Source organism: Choloepus didactylus, chromosome 17, assembly GCF_015220235.1.
Source record: "Choloepus didactylus isolate mChoDid1 chromosome 17, mChoDid1.pri, whole genome shotgun sequence".
In the NCBI taxonomy this organism is placed as follows: domain Eukaryota; kingdom Metazoa; phylum Chordata; class Mammalia; order Pilosa; family Megalonychidae; genus Choloepus; species Choloepus didactylus.
The window spans coordinates 22734863-22753366 of NC_051323.1; the positions used below are offsets into that span (position 1 = coordinate 22734863).

General features: G+C 41.4%; 1 protein-coding gene across 2 annotated transcripts in view; it reads right to left on the reverse strand.

Annotated features, from left to right (window-relative positions):
* The window catches only part of ANTXR1 (ANTXR cell adhesion molecule 1), a 235082-nt gene that overhangs the window by 200968 nt on the left and 15610 nt on the right, over positions 1-18504 (reverse strand). For both annotated transcript variants that reach the window (XM_037806755.1, XM_037806756.1), the window contains exons 2-3: positions 5835-5906; positions 703-774 (exon numbers count right to left, since the gene is read on the reverse strand). In XM_037806755.1, the coding sequence (XP_037662683.1) occupies positions 703-774; positions 5835-5906 (144 nt within the window). The remainder of the gene's footprint in view (positions 1-702; positions 775-5834; positions 5907-18504) is intronic.

Consider the following 18504-nt stretch of genomic DNA (forward strand, 5'->3'; position numbering starts at 1 on the left):
CCCATGGTGCTTCTCTCATCTGGACTTTATCATTTTAATACAAGTGGAGAAAGTGTTATTATGACAGGAAAAATATCTTCACCTCCCCAGTATGCCATCCTACCTAGGAATAAATGACATACTTCTGTTACTGATAGTTTTCATCTGCAGGTAAAATATGGTGAAACCCCAAAAAATATTTTTGTTAAGCTAGGTCCAAACTAATCCTTTTATGTCAACAACAGTTTCCCACACTTGATTCAAATTTTCTTTTATTTTGTGGTACCATAAGCCCTCCCTTTCTATTCCCTTCCTTGGTAATTACATGCGACAATATTTCAAGTTCTTACCTCTCTCATCATGCACTTTTATCTTTGAAAGCTTAAACCACAAAATAAATACAAGTTAAATAAAAGAAAATATAGTCCACCAGAATTTTGTTTGCTAAAATTTTTCTCTGAGTTAGCAGACCAAGTCAATCAAATGTAAGATCTATCTTAATGTAATTTAGTCATTTATAAAATTTCACTGGCTTCAGGAAATTCTATCAGAAGTCATCACATGGTAAACTCTCAGATGGCCAAATATGCCATGATCAAGGCTTAAGTTAAAGAGGGAACTATTAGAAACCACCAATGGGCCAAAGCTGGCACCAAGGCATAGATCTCAAGATTACTGAGAAGAGCACGACTTTTTAAAGACAAGGACGGGCTATAGACTTACCTGTCCTCTGTGAGCTTCATTAAGGTTGTTCCTCGAGTAGAGAAGACAATAAAGGACATTCTAAGCTGTGGGCTGGAGAGGAAAAGAAACTCTATTAGGGCAGATACAAAGACTGTGGAATGGGAGAGGTCAGGCAATTGAGGAGAAGGTCCTAAGCTATGGGAAAAGGGTGCCAGGTTTGAGAAAACATTTTGGGAAGTGAGAACTATACTATTGGAGCCAGATCAGGTGTGGAAGGTTATTGCAATGTGAAGAAATAGGTCGATGCCATAGAAATAGTCTGTTCTGTCTGTTCTTCCCCTTACATCATGGCTGCAGAGCTGAGGACATGCAGGCAAAAGGTGGCCCCCAAAGCCGGTGTCACAAGCATTTAGCCAGGAGCAGACTTAAAGCTGTGAGCCAAAGAGAGGACCTGGTTTGTCTTCCTGGAGTCTGCTTCTAGTTTGACACTGTTGGTCACTGAGTGTTGAATACAACAAAGAAAGCTTAAATCCATCACTGCTCTGTGCTGTCTGAAGAAGTGTATCCCTAGAAGGGGAATGGTCTACATGGTGTCTATAGAAAAGGAGAATCCTGACAGACAAAATTTGGCCATGTCTCCACAGTAGCCTGCTGTACCCTATAATAAAGAGAGTCTCAGGCTGTGGCAGCTTAATGTCATCAGCCCCATTAAGATCATAAAATGAACTCCCTTTTCTCTGAGTGGGATCACCATCAACTCCAACTTTTTACTTGGCTTCCCAAGGAGGTTATCCTATAAGGAGAGAATATGCTGATTGGGCACACAATTATCTATTACCCTTGGTAGTCACACTTCTCATTAATGAATAATTGTGATGGTTTTTATATGTCAGTGCCCAGGAGCTCTGCCGGTGTGAATGTCCCACTCTGAGAGAGAGAACAACTCTCAGCTGAGGACCATACAGTTTTCTCCATCTGCAAGGTGGGCTGTCAGGCTGTAGTGTCTTCATCAGGGGAATGCCATCCTTGTGGGGCTCTCTTTGGGTGGCCAACTGGATCATCCCTACGGCATTGACCTATTTCTTTACATTGCAATAACCTCCCACACCTGATCTGGCTCCAAATAGTATAGTTCTCACTTCCCAAAATGTTTTCTCAAACCTGGTGCCCTTTTCCCATAGCTTAGGACCTTATCCTCAATTGCCAGACCACTGCAATTGTTTTCTGGTTGGTAGGTATCCTAGCTTGTCATCATTCCTTGCTCCAATTCATTCTTTACACTGCTACCAGAATTATTTTCCCAAAATATAAATCAGATTTTGCCGCTTATCTGATATAAAACCTCCAACGGCTCTGTGATTGATGGGTTCATGAGTCAACTTGGCTGGGTGATGGTGCCCAATTTTCTAGTCAAGCAAGCACTGGCCTAACCTTTTTATGGTTGGTTAATAAACCGGAAGGCTGGTTTATTAAATCATCAGTCAATTGATTGCATCTGTGTCTGATTACATCTACGCTCAATTAAGGGAGGGTCTTCTGCAATGAGAGAATACAATCCGTTGGATTTAATCCAATCAGTTGAAGGCTTTTAAGGGAGAAGAGAGAACTTTCTTTTCTTCAGCCAGCCAGCCTCTCCTGGGGAGTTCATCGAAGACCTTTACTGGACTTGACAGCTCACTTCCTGCCCTACAGATTTTGGACTCGTGCATCCTGCTCTACAGAATTTGGACTCATGCATCTCCACAGTAGCATGAGACACTTTTATAAATCTCATATTTACAGAAATTTCCTGTTGGTTCTATTTCCCTAGAGGACCCTGACTAATATAAGCTCCTTTTGCCTACAGGATGAAATCTGTATTAATTATCATGCATCTGACTCATCTTTGGAAACCTTCAGCATTGTGTTTAATACTCGGTAGGAGTTCAAGCACTAGCTGGTAAATTGAATATTGGTCCCTTGAAATCAATCTCTGTTCTCTTTCCATGACACCAGGCTGCCTGCTATTACTTCACCAGTGCTGGGGCAAAAGGATGCCATGTCTTAAATGAGAATAACCATCATAATGATCATAAAAATATAACAATGTCCAACCTTATTGGGTGCTCACTATGTGCCAGGCACCATTCTAAGTGATTTACAAGTATTATATCATTAAACTTGGAACAAGTTTTTGAGGCTAGTTCTATTATTATTCTTATTTTCCACAGAAGGAAATTGAGTCCCTGAAGTTCTCCCAAGGTCATATGGTAGGAGTACGGTTGATCTGGGGCTTGAAACCAAGCATTCTAATTCTAGAACTTGGAACTTAACCACTATATTATGCTGCCTCCCTTATATCAAGCTGATGAGTTCAATTCTGGAGAGAATGGATTTGAAATGTGCAAATGTAGGTCTCTAAGAGGCAATTGGGTATATGAGTCTTTGCTGGAGACAAAATTTGGGCATTATCAGCATATTAATATGGGTAAGGTTATCATAGGCGTGTCGGCAATGAGAAGGAAAGTGAGCCAAATATAAGACCCACACCAACATTTAAAGGGCTGGCTAAGGTCAGTGAGATGGAAGAAGAACTGGGAGCCAGTGGGGTCACAGGAGCCAGTGGAGGAGAGAATTTCAAGAAGACACAAGTCTGAATAAAATGAAGTCCTGCAGAATAAGGACTAAAAGATGCTAATTGGATTTTTCTACTAGGACATCACCTAGTGACCTTGTTGAGAGCAGGGAGGTGGAGGGTGGGGATAAGAGCCAGATAGCAGTGGGTTAAAGAATGAATGAGAGGAATATGGAGATGGCAAGTCTTTCAGATTGTTTGTGTGAAAAGTCAGCAAAGATAGCGCAGTATCTAGAGGAAGATGCGATCAAGGAGAACATTGGTTTCGTTTTCCTGGGAAGAAGGGCAGGAGAGACTAGTTATGTCTATAAACTGTAGGGAAGGAGCCAGGGACAAGGTAGAGGGGAATAGAAGAGAGAGAGAGAGTCTGGAAGAGAGGAGACGAAGGGATGAATCTGGAAGAAAATGGAGACAATAGGTGGGATACTTCAATCTCAGAGACTGGTGGGAAAGACATGTATCTTTTAGGGATATGATTGAAACTTGAGGTTTTCACCCTCGTCTGATGCTCTTTGGTTCTTGGTGAAGTAAGAGGTGAGCCTCTGTGCTGAATGTGACTGGAGTGAGGTATAGGTTGAAGGCTTGAAGGGAGTGAAGAATTGGAAACATTATTAGGAAAATGGGAGGGAGTGAAAATAAAGACAAATAAGAATATTTGAAATTTCAAGGATCCCACTGAAATTAGAAATGATATTTTTGTATTGGCATTGGCCACTGCTATTGAATGAATTTTCCCACTGCAGTATTAGCTACTGACACTACATATTAAAATGAATGAACAAGTCATTCATTCATTCATATATTCAAAAATATTTATTGAGCATGTACTATGTGGCAGGCACAGTTCAGGTGGTCAGGCTGCAGCGGTTTACAAAATACAGTCCCTGCCTCCTGGAGTTTGCATGATGGTAATCTTGTTGCCCCACTTTGAGGATCCCCTCAGCCAGAAAAAATACCCAGAGAAATGTGCCTTACAGTCTGGATTAAGCCATTTCAACCTCTCTAGTCCTTATTTTCCTTTTAAAATATCTTCTATAAAACAAAGGGGTTGGACTGGGTGGTCTCTTATTTCCTGTCCCTCTCTTTCTCTGATTATGAGATAGTGAAGGGCTGGAATTGCTGAGGGAACTAGGAAAGGAAGGTCTCAACTATCCATTCTAAGCCATGTGCTGGGCTAACTGTCTTATACGTTTTCTCTTATGATCCTCACGTGTAAACTCAGGTTCAGCCAAGCCAAGCAAATTACCAGTGGTTGCACAATGGAGCTTGGATTCAAACCCTCATCTGCCTGACTTCAAAGCCTTTCCCATTACACAACTCTGCTTCAGAGGGAAGAGAAGATGAGGAGAGCAAATAGAGACACGGCAGATAATATCAAGTGCCTGAGGCAGATTTGTTTTACATTATTCCAAAGAACCAATGGATGAGAATGCAGGGAAGGGTATTTGGGCTTCCTAAAAAAACTTTTCTGAAAACTGGCACTGTCTAACAATTGGACCATTTGCCTCAAAGGCAGCAGTCTCTCACTGTCAAGTTGAGAGTTAATGAATGCCTCTTTGGGTATGCTGGGAAATTGTTTCTTTCAATTCTAAGTTTATGATTCTCTTAGGAAGTCTTTTATTTTTAATACCACCCATGTGTTTGTTTCTCTCCTTTCCCCATTCTCTTTTGTTCCCACCTCTTGGCATCTGCTTTCCAATCATCTGGCGTTTAGATCCATAAATCTTGCATGAGCGTCCTGCTGCAGCTTCAGTTTTCAGCAATGCAGAGAGAACACCTCCTTACCCTTTCCTTCCAATCAGGCAGGTAAGCATATGCTGAGATCCGTAACTGAATTTGGAGGGAACATATTTGTCACTACCCTGGGCCCAGAGAATAATCTGTACTCTGGGATAAGGAGCTTTATTCAAAGCAAAGTGCATGGTCATTCATATTAGCTGGAAGACTCTATGGAGGCCATTCCGCATGAAGTGGAGGTGCGTTAGAATTTACACTGATCAGACCAGTTTTACCAAAGTTGACAGTTTGCTCCACGCACATCCATGAAAGTTATTACAGTTGTGTCATCCCTTAAAGGCTGCATACAAATACGGTGAAATGACCCCCTTTCCTTTACTCATGGGTGTTCGTATGTACTGGAATGTAGTTCCCCCAGATCCCCCACAGTATTTACAGTCAAGATGTTAAAAAATGCCGATATATTGCCTTGCCTTGGAAAGCTGTGTTGAGGATGCTCAAATTATTCTGCCATAATAGGCACACAGCTAGGGTGACCAACTGTCCTGGTTTGCCCAGGACAGAGGAGCTTCCCAAGACACAGAGCTTTCAGTGCTAAAACCTGGGACAGTTATGCACAAAAATCCCGGTTTACCTGGGACTGAGGTGTTTCCTGGACTTTTAGTGCTAAAACCAGGAAAGTTCCAGGCTAACTGGGATAAGGTTGGTCACCCTTCACAGAGTCCAGTTAGAATGTAGTTAGTAAATAATAGAATAGCAACCATGGCCTGGTTTTACTTGTCAGGGAACTACAACTGCAACAAGTAAATTGGCTTCTCACCTGATGAATTTATGGGCCAGCTGTTCCACAAAGTAATAGATCTCATTCCAGTGATGCAGCACACTTCCTGATCTAGGAAAACAAAAGCAGATATTGCTTAACTCAGTTGTTCATTTGTCTTCACCGTGTATTATATTTCTCTTCATAGTCTATTATTTTACATTTGACCTATCCATTAACTGGATTCATTATCTGAAACTTCTGTAACTTGGAAAATTAACCTGAGAAATTATTTGAAAGGGTGTTCAGACTTTTTGCTAGAGTTCTTAAAAATTTTGTTAAAGAACTACCCTCACTCCCCCTCCCACCGCCCTTCCCTCTCCCTGCCCTGCCACATACACTGGGCCAAAGTAGACTTACAGGTTAGTTTCAAAACTTTAAGAAACAGTTATTTTTGTGCTATTTAAATTATTCCCTTGATTATAAAATAAAAATGATTCTAATTCATGTAAATGAAGTCACCACAAACTAGATGCCTAAAACTGATGAAGACAGTAAAACAAAAATGAATCCCCTAAAGACAAAATTCTGATTTCATTTGTAAATACAAATGCAAAATCCCTAAATGAAATATTAACAAAACTAACCCAGCAGAAATAAAAAATAATTAATTAATTGGAGTTTATTTTTGAAAGGTACTGATGATAGTTCGACATATAAGGAAATATAAAAAAAAATTAGTCATATCAATAAAAAAATAAGAAAAATAGGAGCCTTTTGTTATATTGAAAGGAATTCTCTTACCAAAAAAAGAAAAAGATTGGAAACTATTTCTTTACTTTGGAATCATATGGAATCACAGAATTTTAGAATTGGAAGGGGGCTTCTTTATTTCCCACAACTGACTTCTGTTTCACTGATACCACCTACTACTGCTTCATTTCAGCTTGTATTTTCCATAATGCTCTTCCTTAGTCTGTTGCAGTGGCTTCGTATTAGTTCTTCTTCTGCTAAACCATGTAGCTATGATGCCTCCTCCCTTTCACTTAGGGATCTGTTTCAGCCGAGCTCTGCATTTTTGCCTGTCATTCTAATAATTGTTGAGGCTAGGGCTTTTTCCTTCTACTCTGGCATTTTGTATGGAAAACATTCTCCACTGGTCTCTCAGATTACTTTTATTTTTTATGCACTCATTTACCTTAATTGTTACTTCTAGAAAGTTATTTGTTGCTATTTTTTCTTTGGTTCAGACTATTTTATAGATATTTAAGAAGAATCTATGCAAAGTAGATTTTATACCTTCCTTCTCATGGTACAATATCCCTAAGAATCCTCATTCTGATTGGGTGTATTCTCTCTATGAGGAGAACATCTTTTCTATACCCTTAAGACAACTCTCTACCTATATCCAGAAATGATGTTTGTCTGACCTGAACAAAAATGGTACAATATGTTATGATCATACACTGAAAGATTCCTTATCATAAGGATGTCACCTTCCCCAAATTAATCTAAAACTTCAATTAAATTCCAGGACAAGTTCTGAAAGGATTTTTTTGTGAAACTTAAAAACTGATTTTAAAGATGAAATGAAGATTAAAGGCAATTCTGAAAAGATGAAGGGACTAGAACTTGCTATATCAGATATAATGACTATATACATGATTCATGATACAGCGCTATAGTCAGTGGAATAGATCAGAGAGCTCAAAATTAAACTGCAACTTCACTTGCTATATAGTGAAAAAGGTGATTCAAAGTGGGGAAAGAGAAGAGATCCTTCAATAAATAATGCTGTGGCAATTGGATTTCTATTTGGAAAAAACTTCTAATTGGCAGCTGGATTTCTAATTGGTCTAGCAACTTATAAAAGGTCAAAAGACAGGGATCCAATTATAATTATATTTTCATGTAATGATCTTGAACATTACTTTGGATAATTTGAGACAGTATTTGGCATAACTAGCAGCAAGGGAATTATACTGGGGATTTTGTATTTCTTATCAGTTGCAAAAATAAATTATTGCCCAGCATTATTCTAACTGCCCTAGGCGCAAAGATGAATAAGAAATGGTGCCTTCCCTCCAAGAACTCTAAGTCAAGTGGGAAGACAGATTAAACAAAATGTAATATGTATGACATATTACACAAGTACTGTGTTTGAAGTCTGTGCTTTTGGAATGAGGAAGAGGGAATGATTTGCTCTGGCGGTGAAGGCTCTGAAAGGGATGCAAAAATTTAATCTGGGTTTTGGAGGATAGGCAGAGGAAGCTAAGGTGTAAAACACTGAAGCAAGAGCAGGCAGGCTGCGTGTGGCAAGAGCAAGCAGTTTCCTGTGGCAGCAGCATGGAGGCCTAGAGTAGAGGGTGAGGGGTTGGAGAAATAGGAAAGAGCTAGGGAGGGCTGGGGGCCCTCCTGTCACAACAAACATTTTCAGTTCCTTGTCTCTTGGCCATTTCCATCTGTTTGAGACACTCACTGCCCACACTGGCGAACTCCAACTCATTCTCCAAGACTCAGCTCAGACGTTTCCTGTTGCCCTTGACCAACACAGACAGACCTCACTCACTGTCCCTGCCCAATGTTCTCAGCACTTTGAACATGTCTCTAACATCATCATCTTCTAACATTGGGTTGCAATCACTTTTTTTTCCAAGCTCCCCTTGTGAGGCTCTTAAGGATATCTGCCTCCCTGGTATCCACCTGTTTGTTTGGTGGAAGATGGATGATCATGGAAAAGAGAAGCCTCCATTGCTCATGGATGCCTCCTGATCGTTTAACACCTGGACATCACCTGTCCCACCTCAGCTTGGATAAGCAGCCCAGGTTTGGGACTCAGAAGGCTTCAGAGAATTCCTGTGATCCCATCTGAGCCTGAGGAGCATGCACAGATAGGTCACTGATTCTAGAGTGAGCTCCTAAGCGACTGGGCCTACCAAATCATCACCAATAGTCATCAGATGTGAGTCAGATGGCACTTGTAAGTCTCCCAAGAACTCACCAGAACTGCACATCATAGACCTGGGCTTTCAAAGCTTTAGAAATCCTCTTTCACAAGGACCCCAGCCATCTAGCAGAATAGGATTCGTTCGTATACCTTAAATATCAGAGACTGGCCGTGACCACCCTCCTGCAGCCACAGGATGGATAATCTGTTCCAGGCATTCTGAGTGAGGGTCTAGGAGTCATGGCCCAAAGCTGCCCAGATGCCTCACAAGAGGCACCACATGACTGGTAAGAAGCCATCATCCATTCCAGAATTCCACAACTCCTTTCCACTGGAATCAAGAGCTTTCCTTCAACAGTAGCCATCTGTACTCCACTTCTGAAATGCAGTACTGTTTTTGGTCCCTACAACCAGGTGATTGAGCTCTGTAACTCTGGTTATGGAGGGGCAGAATATGATGCATAATGATTAGAGCAGAATCCCCATAGCTCCCCATCCCATACCTCATCAGGAAAGAATTCCTAGCAGGGGAGGCAAAATAGTGTTGGTGAAATAGAGACTTGAGCTAGATATTGGGGGAACTGATCTTAGCTGCCTGTTAAGGAGGAGGGGTTTTGGAGTAACTTCTTTCTGGGTTACTTTTTTTTTTGTCTTTGGGATTAGCCCTAATTCACAGCTACCCAGTGATATTTTACACTTTTTTTTTTTTTTTTTTTGTCTTAAAACATTTCATTTTCATTATTCCTCTATAGGACTGACAAAATTTATACAATTTTGGTATTCATCTGATTTGTTGATGCTAGACATTAAAGGAGATCCAAAAACTATCTTTGGGTGTTGAGAAAAGTCTAGATCCATCTGGAAACTTTCTTCTAATGGTCCAGTGCAGTGCTGTGTTTCATAAGATGCCAAGTTTTCTCAAGAAGAAAATAAAATGAGACCCCTACCACAAAGGAGGCAGGGTAATATTGATAGGCTTGTTTTCTCCATCCCATCTCTGCTAATAGTTGTCCTGTCACTGTAGGATTTGCTGTTTCATATATATATAAACAATCCTTCTTTATACAATTATATAAGCCTGATAAAAATATATCTTCTTGGGCTACATTTGAGATGTATGTAGCCTGTCTCCTCAAGCATTGAGGGTAAACATAACTTCTCAAGAATCTGGGAACCAAACTGGTTTCGTCTTCTCTGGGTTACCGTAGAATTCCAAGGAGCCTCGGCTTCTAAACTGGCAGCAGAATATAGGGTTGTCTGGATCTGCATCTTGGAAGCCCTCTAGTCCCAATTACTGTGCCTTCTTAACCCATACATCCAAGCTCTGTTCTACCCCAAGATCAACTCACTCCTTGGAAAAGGCAAAAAAATGGTATTGAGCCATTTACTGGTTTCAGCAGGAGCTGAGCTTGTTGTGTGTGCTGCTCTTTACCGTCTAAACCAAATCCCCCACAGTAGGAGGCTTGCCTGCCCAGGGCCCGATTTGCCCTAGTCTTAGTCAGATCTGCTTCATTCATATCTCTAATTGAAGTCTGGGTTCTTTTTCAGCTTTTTTTTTTTTTTTTTTACCAGTTGCTGTATGCACTAATACTGGCATTCATATCTGCTAAGCTCTAACTCTGAGTTTCAGGTGTCACACAGATACCCAATGTCCCAGAGACCAATCAGGTTATACACAAAGGGATCAGCATCTCAGAGTTTGGAGATAGCTGTTACAATTCAGGAATAGAAGTGACTGCTGTAAGAGCTCACAATCTAGGGACCATTACAATAATCGTTCCCCTGTTAGGCTGTGTTCTAAGAGTCAATTCTGAGTTTACACATTGTAGTTAGTCCATATTGGTGAGGCATTATAGTGTTTGCCTTTGTTTCTGGCGTATTTCACTCAAAATGCTGTCTACAGGATCCATTCACCTCGTTGTGTGTCTCACAGTTTCACTCCTCGTAGTTGTTCAATATTCCATTGCATGCACAGTTGACCATTCTGTTCCTCAGTCTATGTACTTTTAGGCCACCTCCACCCATTGCAAATCATGAATACTGCCTCCATAAACACCAGTATGCAAATGTCCATCCACCTCTCTGCTCTCAGATCTTCTAAGTACACACCCCAAAATGAGGTTGCACAATCTTATGGCCTCCACATACTTAGCTTTTTGTGGAACCACCACACTGACCTCCAGAAAGGCCACACCATTCTGCCTCCTTGTCAACAGTAGATAGATACATCCCTCTCTCCATGTCAGATTGCTGGACAGACTACAGTCACAGAGAGTTGTGGTGCCCATGTTCTAGAAATCAGTGGATGTGAAAGGTCCTTGATACTTGAGTCAATTCAATCCTAACTAAAATGTGGTTCTGGCCCCTGGAGATGTTCTACAGCTGGCTTGGGATCAGGACAGTGTGAAGGATCTGGGCCCCTTCTTGGGATTTTGTGACTCTATTCCTCAAGTATAAATTTCAGCAAAATTTGGAATTCAAGCAGCCTCCCAGGATTTCTTTTTGAAGATAGTCCTAAACTCAAGGCCCTCTCAGGCTTGGCTTTTGATAAGCCCATCAGACCAGGCTGTCCTCACTACTAGTCCCAGAAGAAGGCAACTTTGGGTGGGCATCTCCAGCATTTTTACCTATTTTTGCTTTTCTGGGTCTTCTCCAGTGATTGGAACATGGTCAAGAATTTTTGTTACATTCACTCACTGAATTTCCCAGTGAGGGATTTTTCATGTCACCTGGCCACTGCCCTCAGATTACTGCTCAGTTACTCCCAAGGGCCTAATATGCAAAGAGTAGGAGCAAAATAAGAACTCTAAATAGCATTCTGATCTGTTTTTGGAACTACATTCTTTTGCATTTGTGTGAGTTTCCAAATGTCCCTGTGGTTAAGCTCCTTAGGAAACACAGGCTCTTTTCATTAGCCACACATACAACCAGAGGCAGAAAGAATCAAGGGACCAAATTTGTGAGTTTAAATTGTTCCCCCCAATCACCCCTTGTTCTAATTTGCTAATGCTACCAGAATGCAAAACACCAGAGATGGATTGGCTTTTATAAAAGGGAGCTTATTTGGTTACACAGTTAAGTCTTAAGGCCATAAAGTGTCCAAGGTAACACATCAATAATCAGGTACCTTCACTGGAGGATGGCCAATGGTGTCCAGAAAACCTCTATTAGCTGGGAAAGCATATGGCTGGCATCTACTCCAAAGTTCTGGGTTCAAAATGGCTTTCTCCCAGGATGTTTTGCTCTAGGCTGCAGCGCCTCAAAAATGTCACCCTCACTTGCTCTTGTGGCGTTTATCGTCTCTTAGCTTCTCTGGAGCAAAAGTCTGCTTTCAACGGCCATCTTCGAACTGTCTCTCATCTGCAGCTACTCTTCTCAGCTTCTGTGCATTCTTCAAAGTGTCCCTCTTGGCTGTAGCTCCTCTTCAAAATGTCACTCTCAGCTGCAATGGGTTCCCTCTGTTTGTCAGCTCATTTATATGGCTCCAGTGACTTAATTTAGACCCACCCTGAATGGGTGGGGTAACACCTCCATGGAAATTATCCAGTCAGAGTCATCACCCACAGTTGGGTGGGGTGCATCTCCATGGAAACACTCAGAATTAAATCTAATCAACACTGATCTGTCTCCCACACAAGATTACATCAAAGATAATGGTGTTTTGGGGGACATAATACATTCAAACCAGCAGACCCCTGTTGTACTTGGGTTAGAATATAATGAAAGGGGAAAAGAGAGCTCTCAGCTGCAACCATCACCCAGGAGTCTTTAATTCTGGAAGAACACAGTGGCTGTGAGGATGGAAATGATAAAACCATCAGTCCTGGTTTTCCTTCACTCCACCCAGCTGAAGTCACTAATGTTCTTGGTGACCCACCCAGGTCCCCAACCTATCATGGAAAGGTATGGATATGTTCAGCAGCCTCAGCACCCTGCTGTCAAGGGCCCAGGTTTATTTGCTCTTGTGTCCCTTCCCTTCTCTCCTTGGCCTTCCTCTCCTTCCTTCCAGCTGCACACTGAACGCTGACTGGCTGGAGTCCTAACCTTGGTCCAGCTCTTTAGCCCTTGGCCTCCTGTTACTGACTGGAGTCATGGCCACACCTCTGTCCTGCTCAAAGGTTGACCTTGACTTTTGCTTCCAATCCAACTTCTTCAGATATCTGTCCAGACCCAAACACATCACTGAGCACTGCACTTTGAGTAGGGGCTTCCCATCCCATTCCAGTCTGTGTTATGGAGAATCCAGCCAGGACACCCAACCCCACACCCACCGATTTGCGACGAATTTCCCTTTTAGTCAATCCACCTGTTGGCTATGAAAACAATGATTAAGTGATAGAATGCAACCTCTTGGTAAGTAATCACTGGAGTGGGATATTGTCAACATTTAAAAAATGAAATAGAATAGCAAAGAAATATCAGACTATATTGCATACAGTTAACAGTAGGGTAATTTTACGTAAAACTTTTGATCAGGTATGTCTAAGTATTGTGTATGTTCTACATCAGGATGTAAAAAGTATGTTTTCTTGTGGATCAGGATCAAGAAGATTTTATAGCGAAATATTTACGCCTTCCATCTCTACTCTTTTGCCTTTTCTATCTCACACACACACACACACACACACACACACACACACACCAGGAAAAGCCTAAAAAAATTTTCTGCTTTCAAATATTGGTACATTTGGTACAAATTCGACACAAATTTGTTGTTTTTAAGACAGCAGCTCATGAGCTAGTTAACTAAAAGGTATTTCTCATAATTGAAATACACTGTTGTGGCTCCATTTCTCACCCTCTCCAAATTCAGAGATGAAGATGCCACTTTGCATCCTCCAGACAAATAAAGGGGGAGGGGGGGCGACATTATTGGAGTGAGTTTGGCTGTGGATTTTATTACAAAGGAGGAAGCGACTCAGAATGACAGCACCCAAGGGGAGGATTGTAAAATATTGTACATCAAAAGCAACATCTTCATTGCTGACAATGTGTGTGGGGGGGTGGGGGAGGGAGAGGCAAGCAAAAGGGAAGAAATACAAATCACCCATCATCTCTCATCTCAGAGGTAATCATTGTCCACATTTCAGTGACTATTTTCAGCTTTCAGACTTTTCTCTAAAGCATTTATACTTTGCAAATTTACAGGATATGGGTCCCTGTTCTAGTCACCTAATATGATTATGGTTATAAATAATTTTTCATTTCATTAAATAATCTTCTACAGCATCACTTGTAATATATGCTTTTTCTTCACTTTATAGATACATTATTTTTGGTATAATTCCTTTTCATACGTTGAATTTCTTTCATTTTTCACTATTATAACAACATCATGATGAACATTCCTGTAACATTATCTTTATCTACGTAATGGGGGTAATATTTTGAAATGTTTACTGTGCTTTTCTCTCTGGCATTTGCACAGATATGACCTAACCCACCCTGGTCAGTCCAAGGCATGCTTCTACCAGAGGCTACAATGGAGGGGAGGAGGATTAGCTTTTTTTCAGCAGTGATACAAAAAGAAAAAAAAAGTTAACACTGAGATTCAAAATATGATTTTACAGCAAGATAACAGATTTGCAAGGAAGGCTTTGTCAAAAGAGAAGATTTTCTAAATTCCTTTAGCAGTTCAAGAACCAAACTTAGAGGATTCAGATCATAATATAAGGAAGATACAGTTCTCTCTTATGTCAGTCAGTGAAGACATCCAAGCCTTGGGGTAGGCAATATGACAGAGGAGCCCTCAGCCGTCCCCTCTGGCACTGGGAATTGTGAGGCGGCGAGAGAGACAGGAGGTGTGCAGGGAGACCCATGGGTCCCCATCTCTCCTTGGCCCAGGGAATGGGAGATGCCGAGAATGGGGTATTCATGTTTGGGTCTCAGGGAAGCATTCACCCTACAGACTGTCCGACATCAAGGTAAGCCACTGTGGTTGGGAAGAGGAAGGGCCAAAGTTTAGCTTTCTTGAGACACCCTTAGTTCCTCTAGGGCATGAAAGGGGCCAGAAGCTCCCACAGAGAAGTCAGGGTGGGATGGTCTCGTGTGTGACTGAGGTGAGTCAGTGGGCCAGCCTAGCGGTTCCTCTTTCTGAGAAGTGGGGTTCAGGTTGACCACCCAGGCCAGGGCTGGGTTGAGGGCACGCCAGGGCCTCTGAGGGATCTCCAGAGAGAGCCAGGGGTCCCCACTGAGCCTCTGTGATAAGTAAGACCCCTGAGTCACCAGCCCAAATCACCAACATGACCCGAGAATGCAAGCCAGGTGACCATGTTCAGCCCAGGGATGCTACTGTGATTGCCAAGGAAGTCAGAGGCTCCTTTCAAGCACAAGCCACAAAGACACAATAAACTCCCTCTCAAACATGCCAGAGTGAGAGAAGTAGGGAGCAAAACCCAAAAGACTGACCTTTAGTGGCTGCCTAAATTCTTGCATTGGGCTAAGCTTTCCATTTTGGAAGCAAGTTGCCTCTTCTCCTCATCCAACCCCCATCACACCTGCACCCAGCAGGAGGGGTCTTATGAGGATTTAAATTTGCAGATTTAAATTTTTAAAATCTGAGTATAGTGAGAGTAAGTTTTTCTAACTTGAGACACATATATTTGCCATTACTGTATTTCACTAAATTTCTAGAAGTAGACTTTCTAGATTAAAGTTTATAACAATCTCTAAGACTTTTGATAGCTGTATTAGTTTCCTAGCTGTTTAAACAAATACCATACGATGGGTTGGCTTAACAACCGGAATTTATTGGCTCTTGGTTTCGGAAGGTTTGCTTTCTCCCAGGGTTGGTACCTTCTGGCTGGACACCAATCTTTGGAGTTCCTTAGCTTTTTAATGCACGTGGTGATGCCTTCTCCTTTCTCCTCCAGGTTCTGCTGACTTCTGCCTTCTGGCTGCTCCCCATAGCTTCTCTCTCCATGGCCTTCTCTGTAAGATCTCCGGTAATAGGAACAGGACACATTCTGATTCAGCTCGGCCACCCCTTAACTGAAGTAGCCTCATCACAAGGTCCTATTCCCAATTGGTTCACACCCACAGAAATGAATTGAGATTAAGAATATTTTTCTGGGGTACATAACTCCAAGCCACCACAATGGCTATGGCCAAACTGTCCTCCCAGAAATGTGGGACCAATTTACTCTTGAGGCCATCCAGATCAATGATTATACACACAGACTTGCCTAACATGGATTCAAACTCTGATTCTTCCACTTAAAAGTGCAACATTTGAACAAGATGTTTCACTTTCTTACACTTCAGCTTTCTCCTCTATGCAATGGGGATGATGGTATCTATCTCCTAAATACTGTTTTGAGGATTAAATCCAATAATGTTTGTAAGGCGTGAGGTTTCCTGCTGAGAACACAAATAACAATCCTCACAGTTATCAAACTTCCAGGAATAAGGGATGAAATGCTCTTTTATTTGCCCTTCACCTACACTCAGAATTAACCCTTTCTGAAATATCTGCAAGTTTGATAAACAAAAATGGATTTCCATTATGGATTTAATTTGCATATATTTAATTATAAGCCAAAGACTTCTTTTCTTCATATTTGTGGTTCAATTGATTTTCTTTGTTTTGCAAATACTGTGCATGAATCAGGATCAGCATTGTAATTTGCAGGGTCCCATATAACATAAAAATGGAGGGCCTCTTGCTCATAAATCATTAAGACATGTACAACAGCCACACTAGAACACTGAACCAAGTATGGGGTCCTTCTACATGTGGGTTGTGGGAAACTTCGCAGGTCACATGCCTACAAAACAGACCCTGGTATCAATAGCCTTTGCCCATTTTCTATTGGGGCGCAAATGTTTCCCTAGTCCAGAGGTCAGCAAACGTTTTCTGTAGAGGGCTGGAGAGTAAATACTTTAGGTTCCAAAGGCAATACAGTCTGTGGCTACTTCTTAACCTGCCTGTCGTAGCACAAAAGCAGCCACTGACTGTACATACACAAAGTGAGTATGACTGTGTTACAATAACATTTTATTTACAAAAATGGACAGCAGGCCACAGTTTGCCAACCTCTGTCCTGGACAGTCTTTTTCTTTTGGTCTTGTTTTAACCAATTCCTATATTCATTATCATATCTTCCCTATGGCAAGGGAATATAAAAATCTATTTTTTTGGTAGTTGAAGTTTTGCTGTACTTTTAAATTCATTTCCTGTTATTTATTGCTGAGAACGTAGACTCTAAAAAATGTGCCTTGGGATATACATTGAAGCATTCTTTTGTGATCTAATAAATATTTCATGGATATTTGAAAGGAAAGTTTATTCTCTGTGGAGTATAGGGTTCAAAAAACATTTATAAAATCAACTTCATTAATTATTATTCATATCCTTGATATCATTTGAACTCTTAAATATTCAGAGGGATTCTTTTCAGATTCTGCTGAGATAATAATATGGTTTTCATCTTCTGAGATCACAATAAATGTGAGTTATCTTAATATATTTCCTAAATACTGAAGTACTCTTGCATTCCTAGGATAAACTCTACTTGGGCTTGGTATGTTATTCTTTAATCATATGTTGGTTTTGTGTTAATGATGTTTAATTGAGGGTCTAAAGTTCTTATTCCAAAGTTGGTCAGGGGCAAGATGGCAGAGTTGCTTCAGGGCTCCATCACCCCCACAGAAGCTTTGAACACCTAGAAAAAACTTGCAGGAGCAATTTTCTAAAAGCTCTCAGAAAAAAGTTAAAGGTCTGTAGTAACAGGGTAGGACAGAAATCAAGAAAAAGGCTACTTGGAAGCAGTAGGAGCTCCTAGCACCCTGGCTGGCCCCTCCCCATCCCCTCACCTGCTCAGTGTGGAGGTGGCCTGGATCCCCAGTGTAGAACCCTGGTCCCGGTTCTAGAAGGAGTAGAGTAACCCTCATGCACATGCTGGGAACATGTATGTCTGGCCCAATATGTCTCCTGGTGGCCTGAAGTACTCACTGTCCCAGAACTTGCCCTGTGTGTAGAAGGCAGCTCACCTAGGTCCCCTACAGAACACTGTGGGAGGGCAGGCAAGTGGCTGCCTGGGGCAAGGGATTGCTGGCTGTAGGACATACAATGCAGCACATGGGGCTGTAAGGAAGCTGTCTCCTAGGGAAGAGGGGAATTCCTGGAACCATACGTGTGTGTGCCTGAGACAAGACACATGCACAGAAAGAACCAGGGATATCCCCACGCTTTGGCCTAGAGCTATTCTCCAAAGTCACTGAACGGCTAAGCTCTAAAGAAGAATGCTCACACAGGTCAAGCTACAAAGACTGGGAAAGGTGTTTTTATTTTTCTGGTGTTTTTGGTTAGCTCCTGTCATTCAAGGAAATCTATGTCATAACACTAGCTGGATATATAAGCTTAAAGAAGAGATGTCTCAGGGTCTAAATTCCAGCAATAACCCAATAAAATATCAAAATGTCCCAGGGTCAACAAAAGATTATAAAACATACAAAGAAACAGGAAGTGATGCCCCAGACAAAGGAGATTAAAGCATTAGAAACCATCAATGAGGATGATCAGACATGGGGTATTCCAGACAAAGCCTTTAAATAAATGGTCCCAAATATGCTCAAAGAGCTAAAGGAAAACATGGACAAAGAACTAGAGGAGATAAGGAAAATGACTGATGAACACAAAGAGAATATCAATAGAGAGAGGGAAATTATGAAAAGAAACCAAAAAGAGCTGAAGACAACAGTACCAGAAATTAAAAGTTCCCCAGAGAGGTTTGACGGCAGATTGGAGCTACAGAAGAAAGAATAAGTGACCTTGAAGACAAT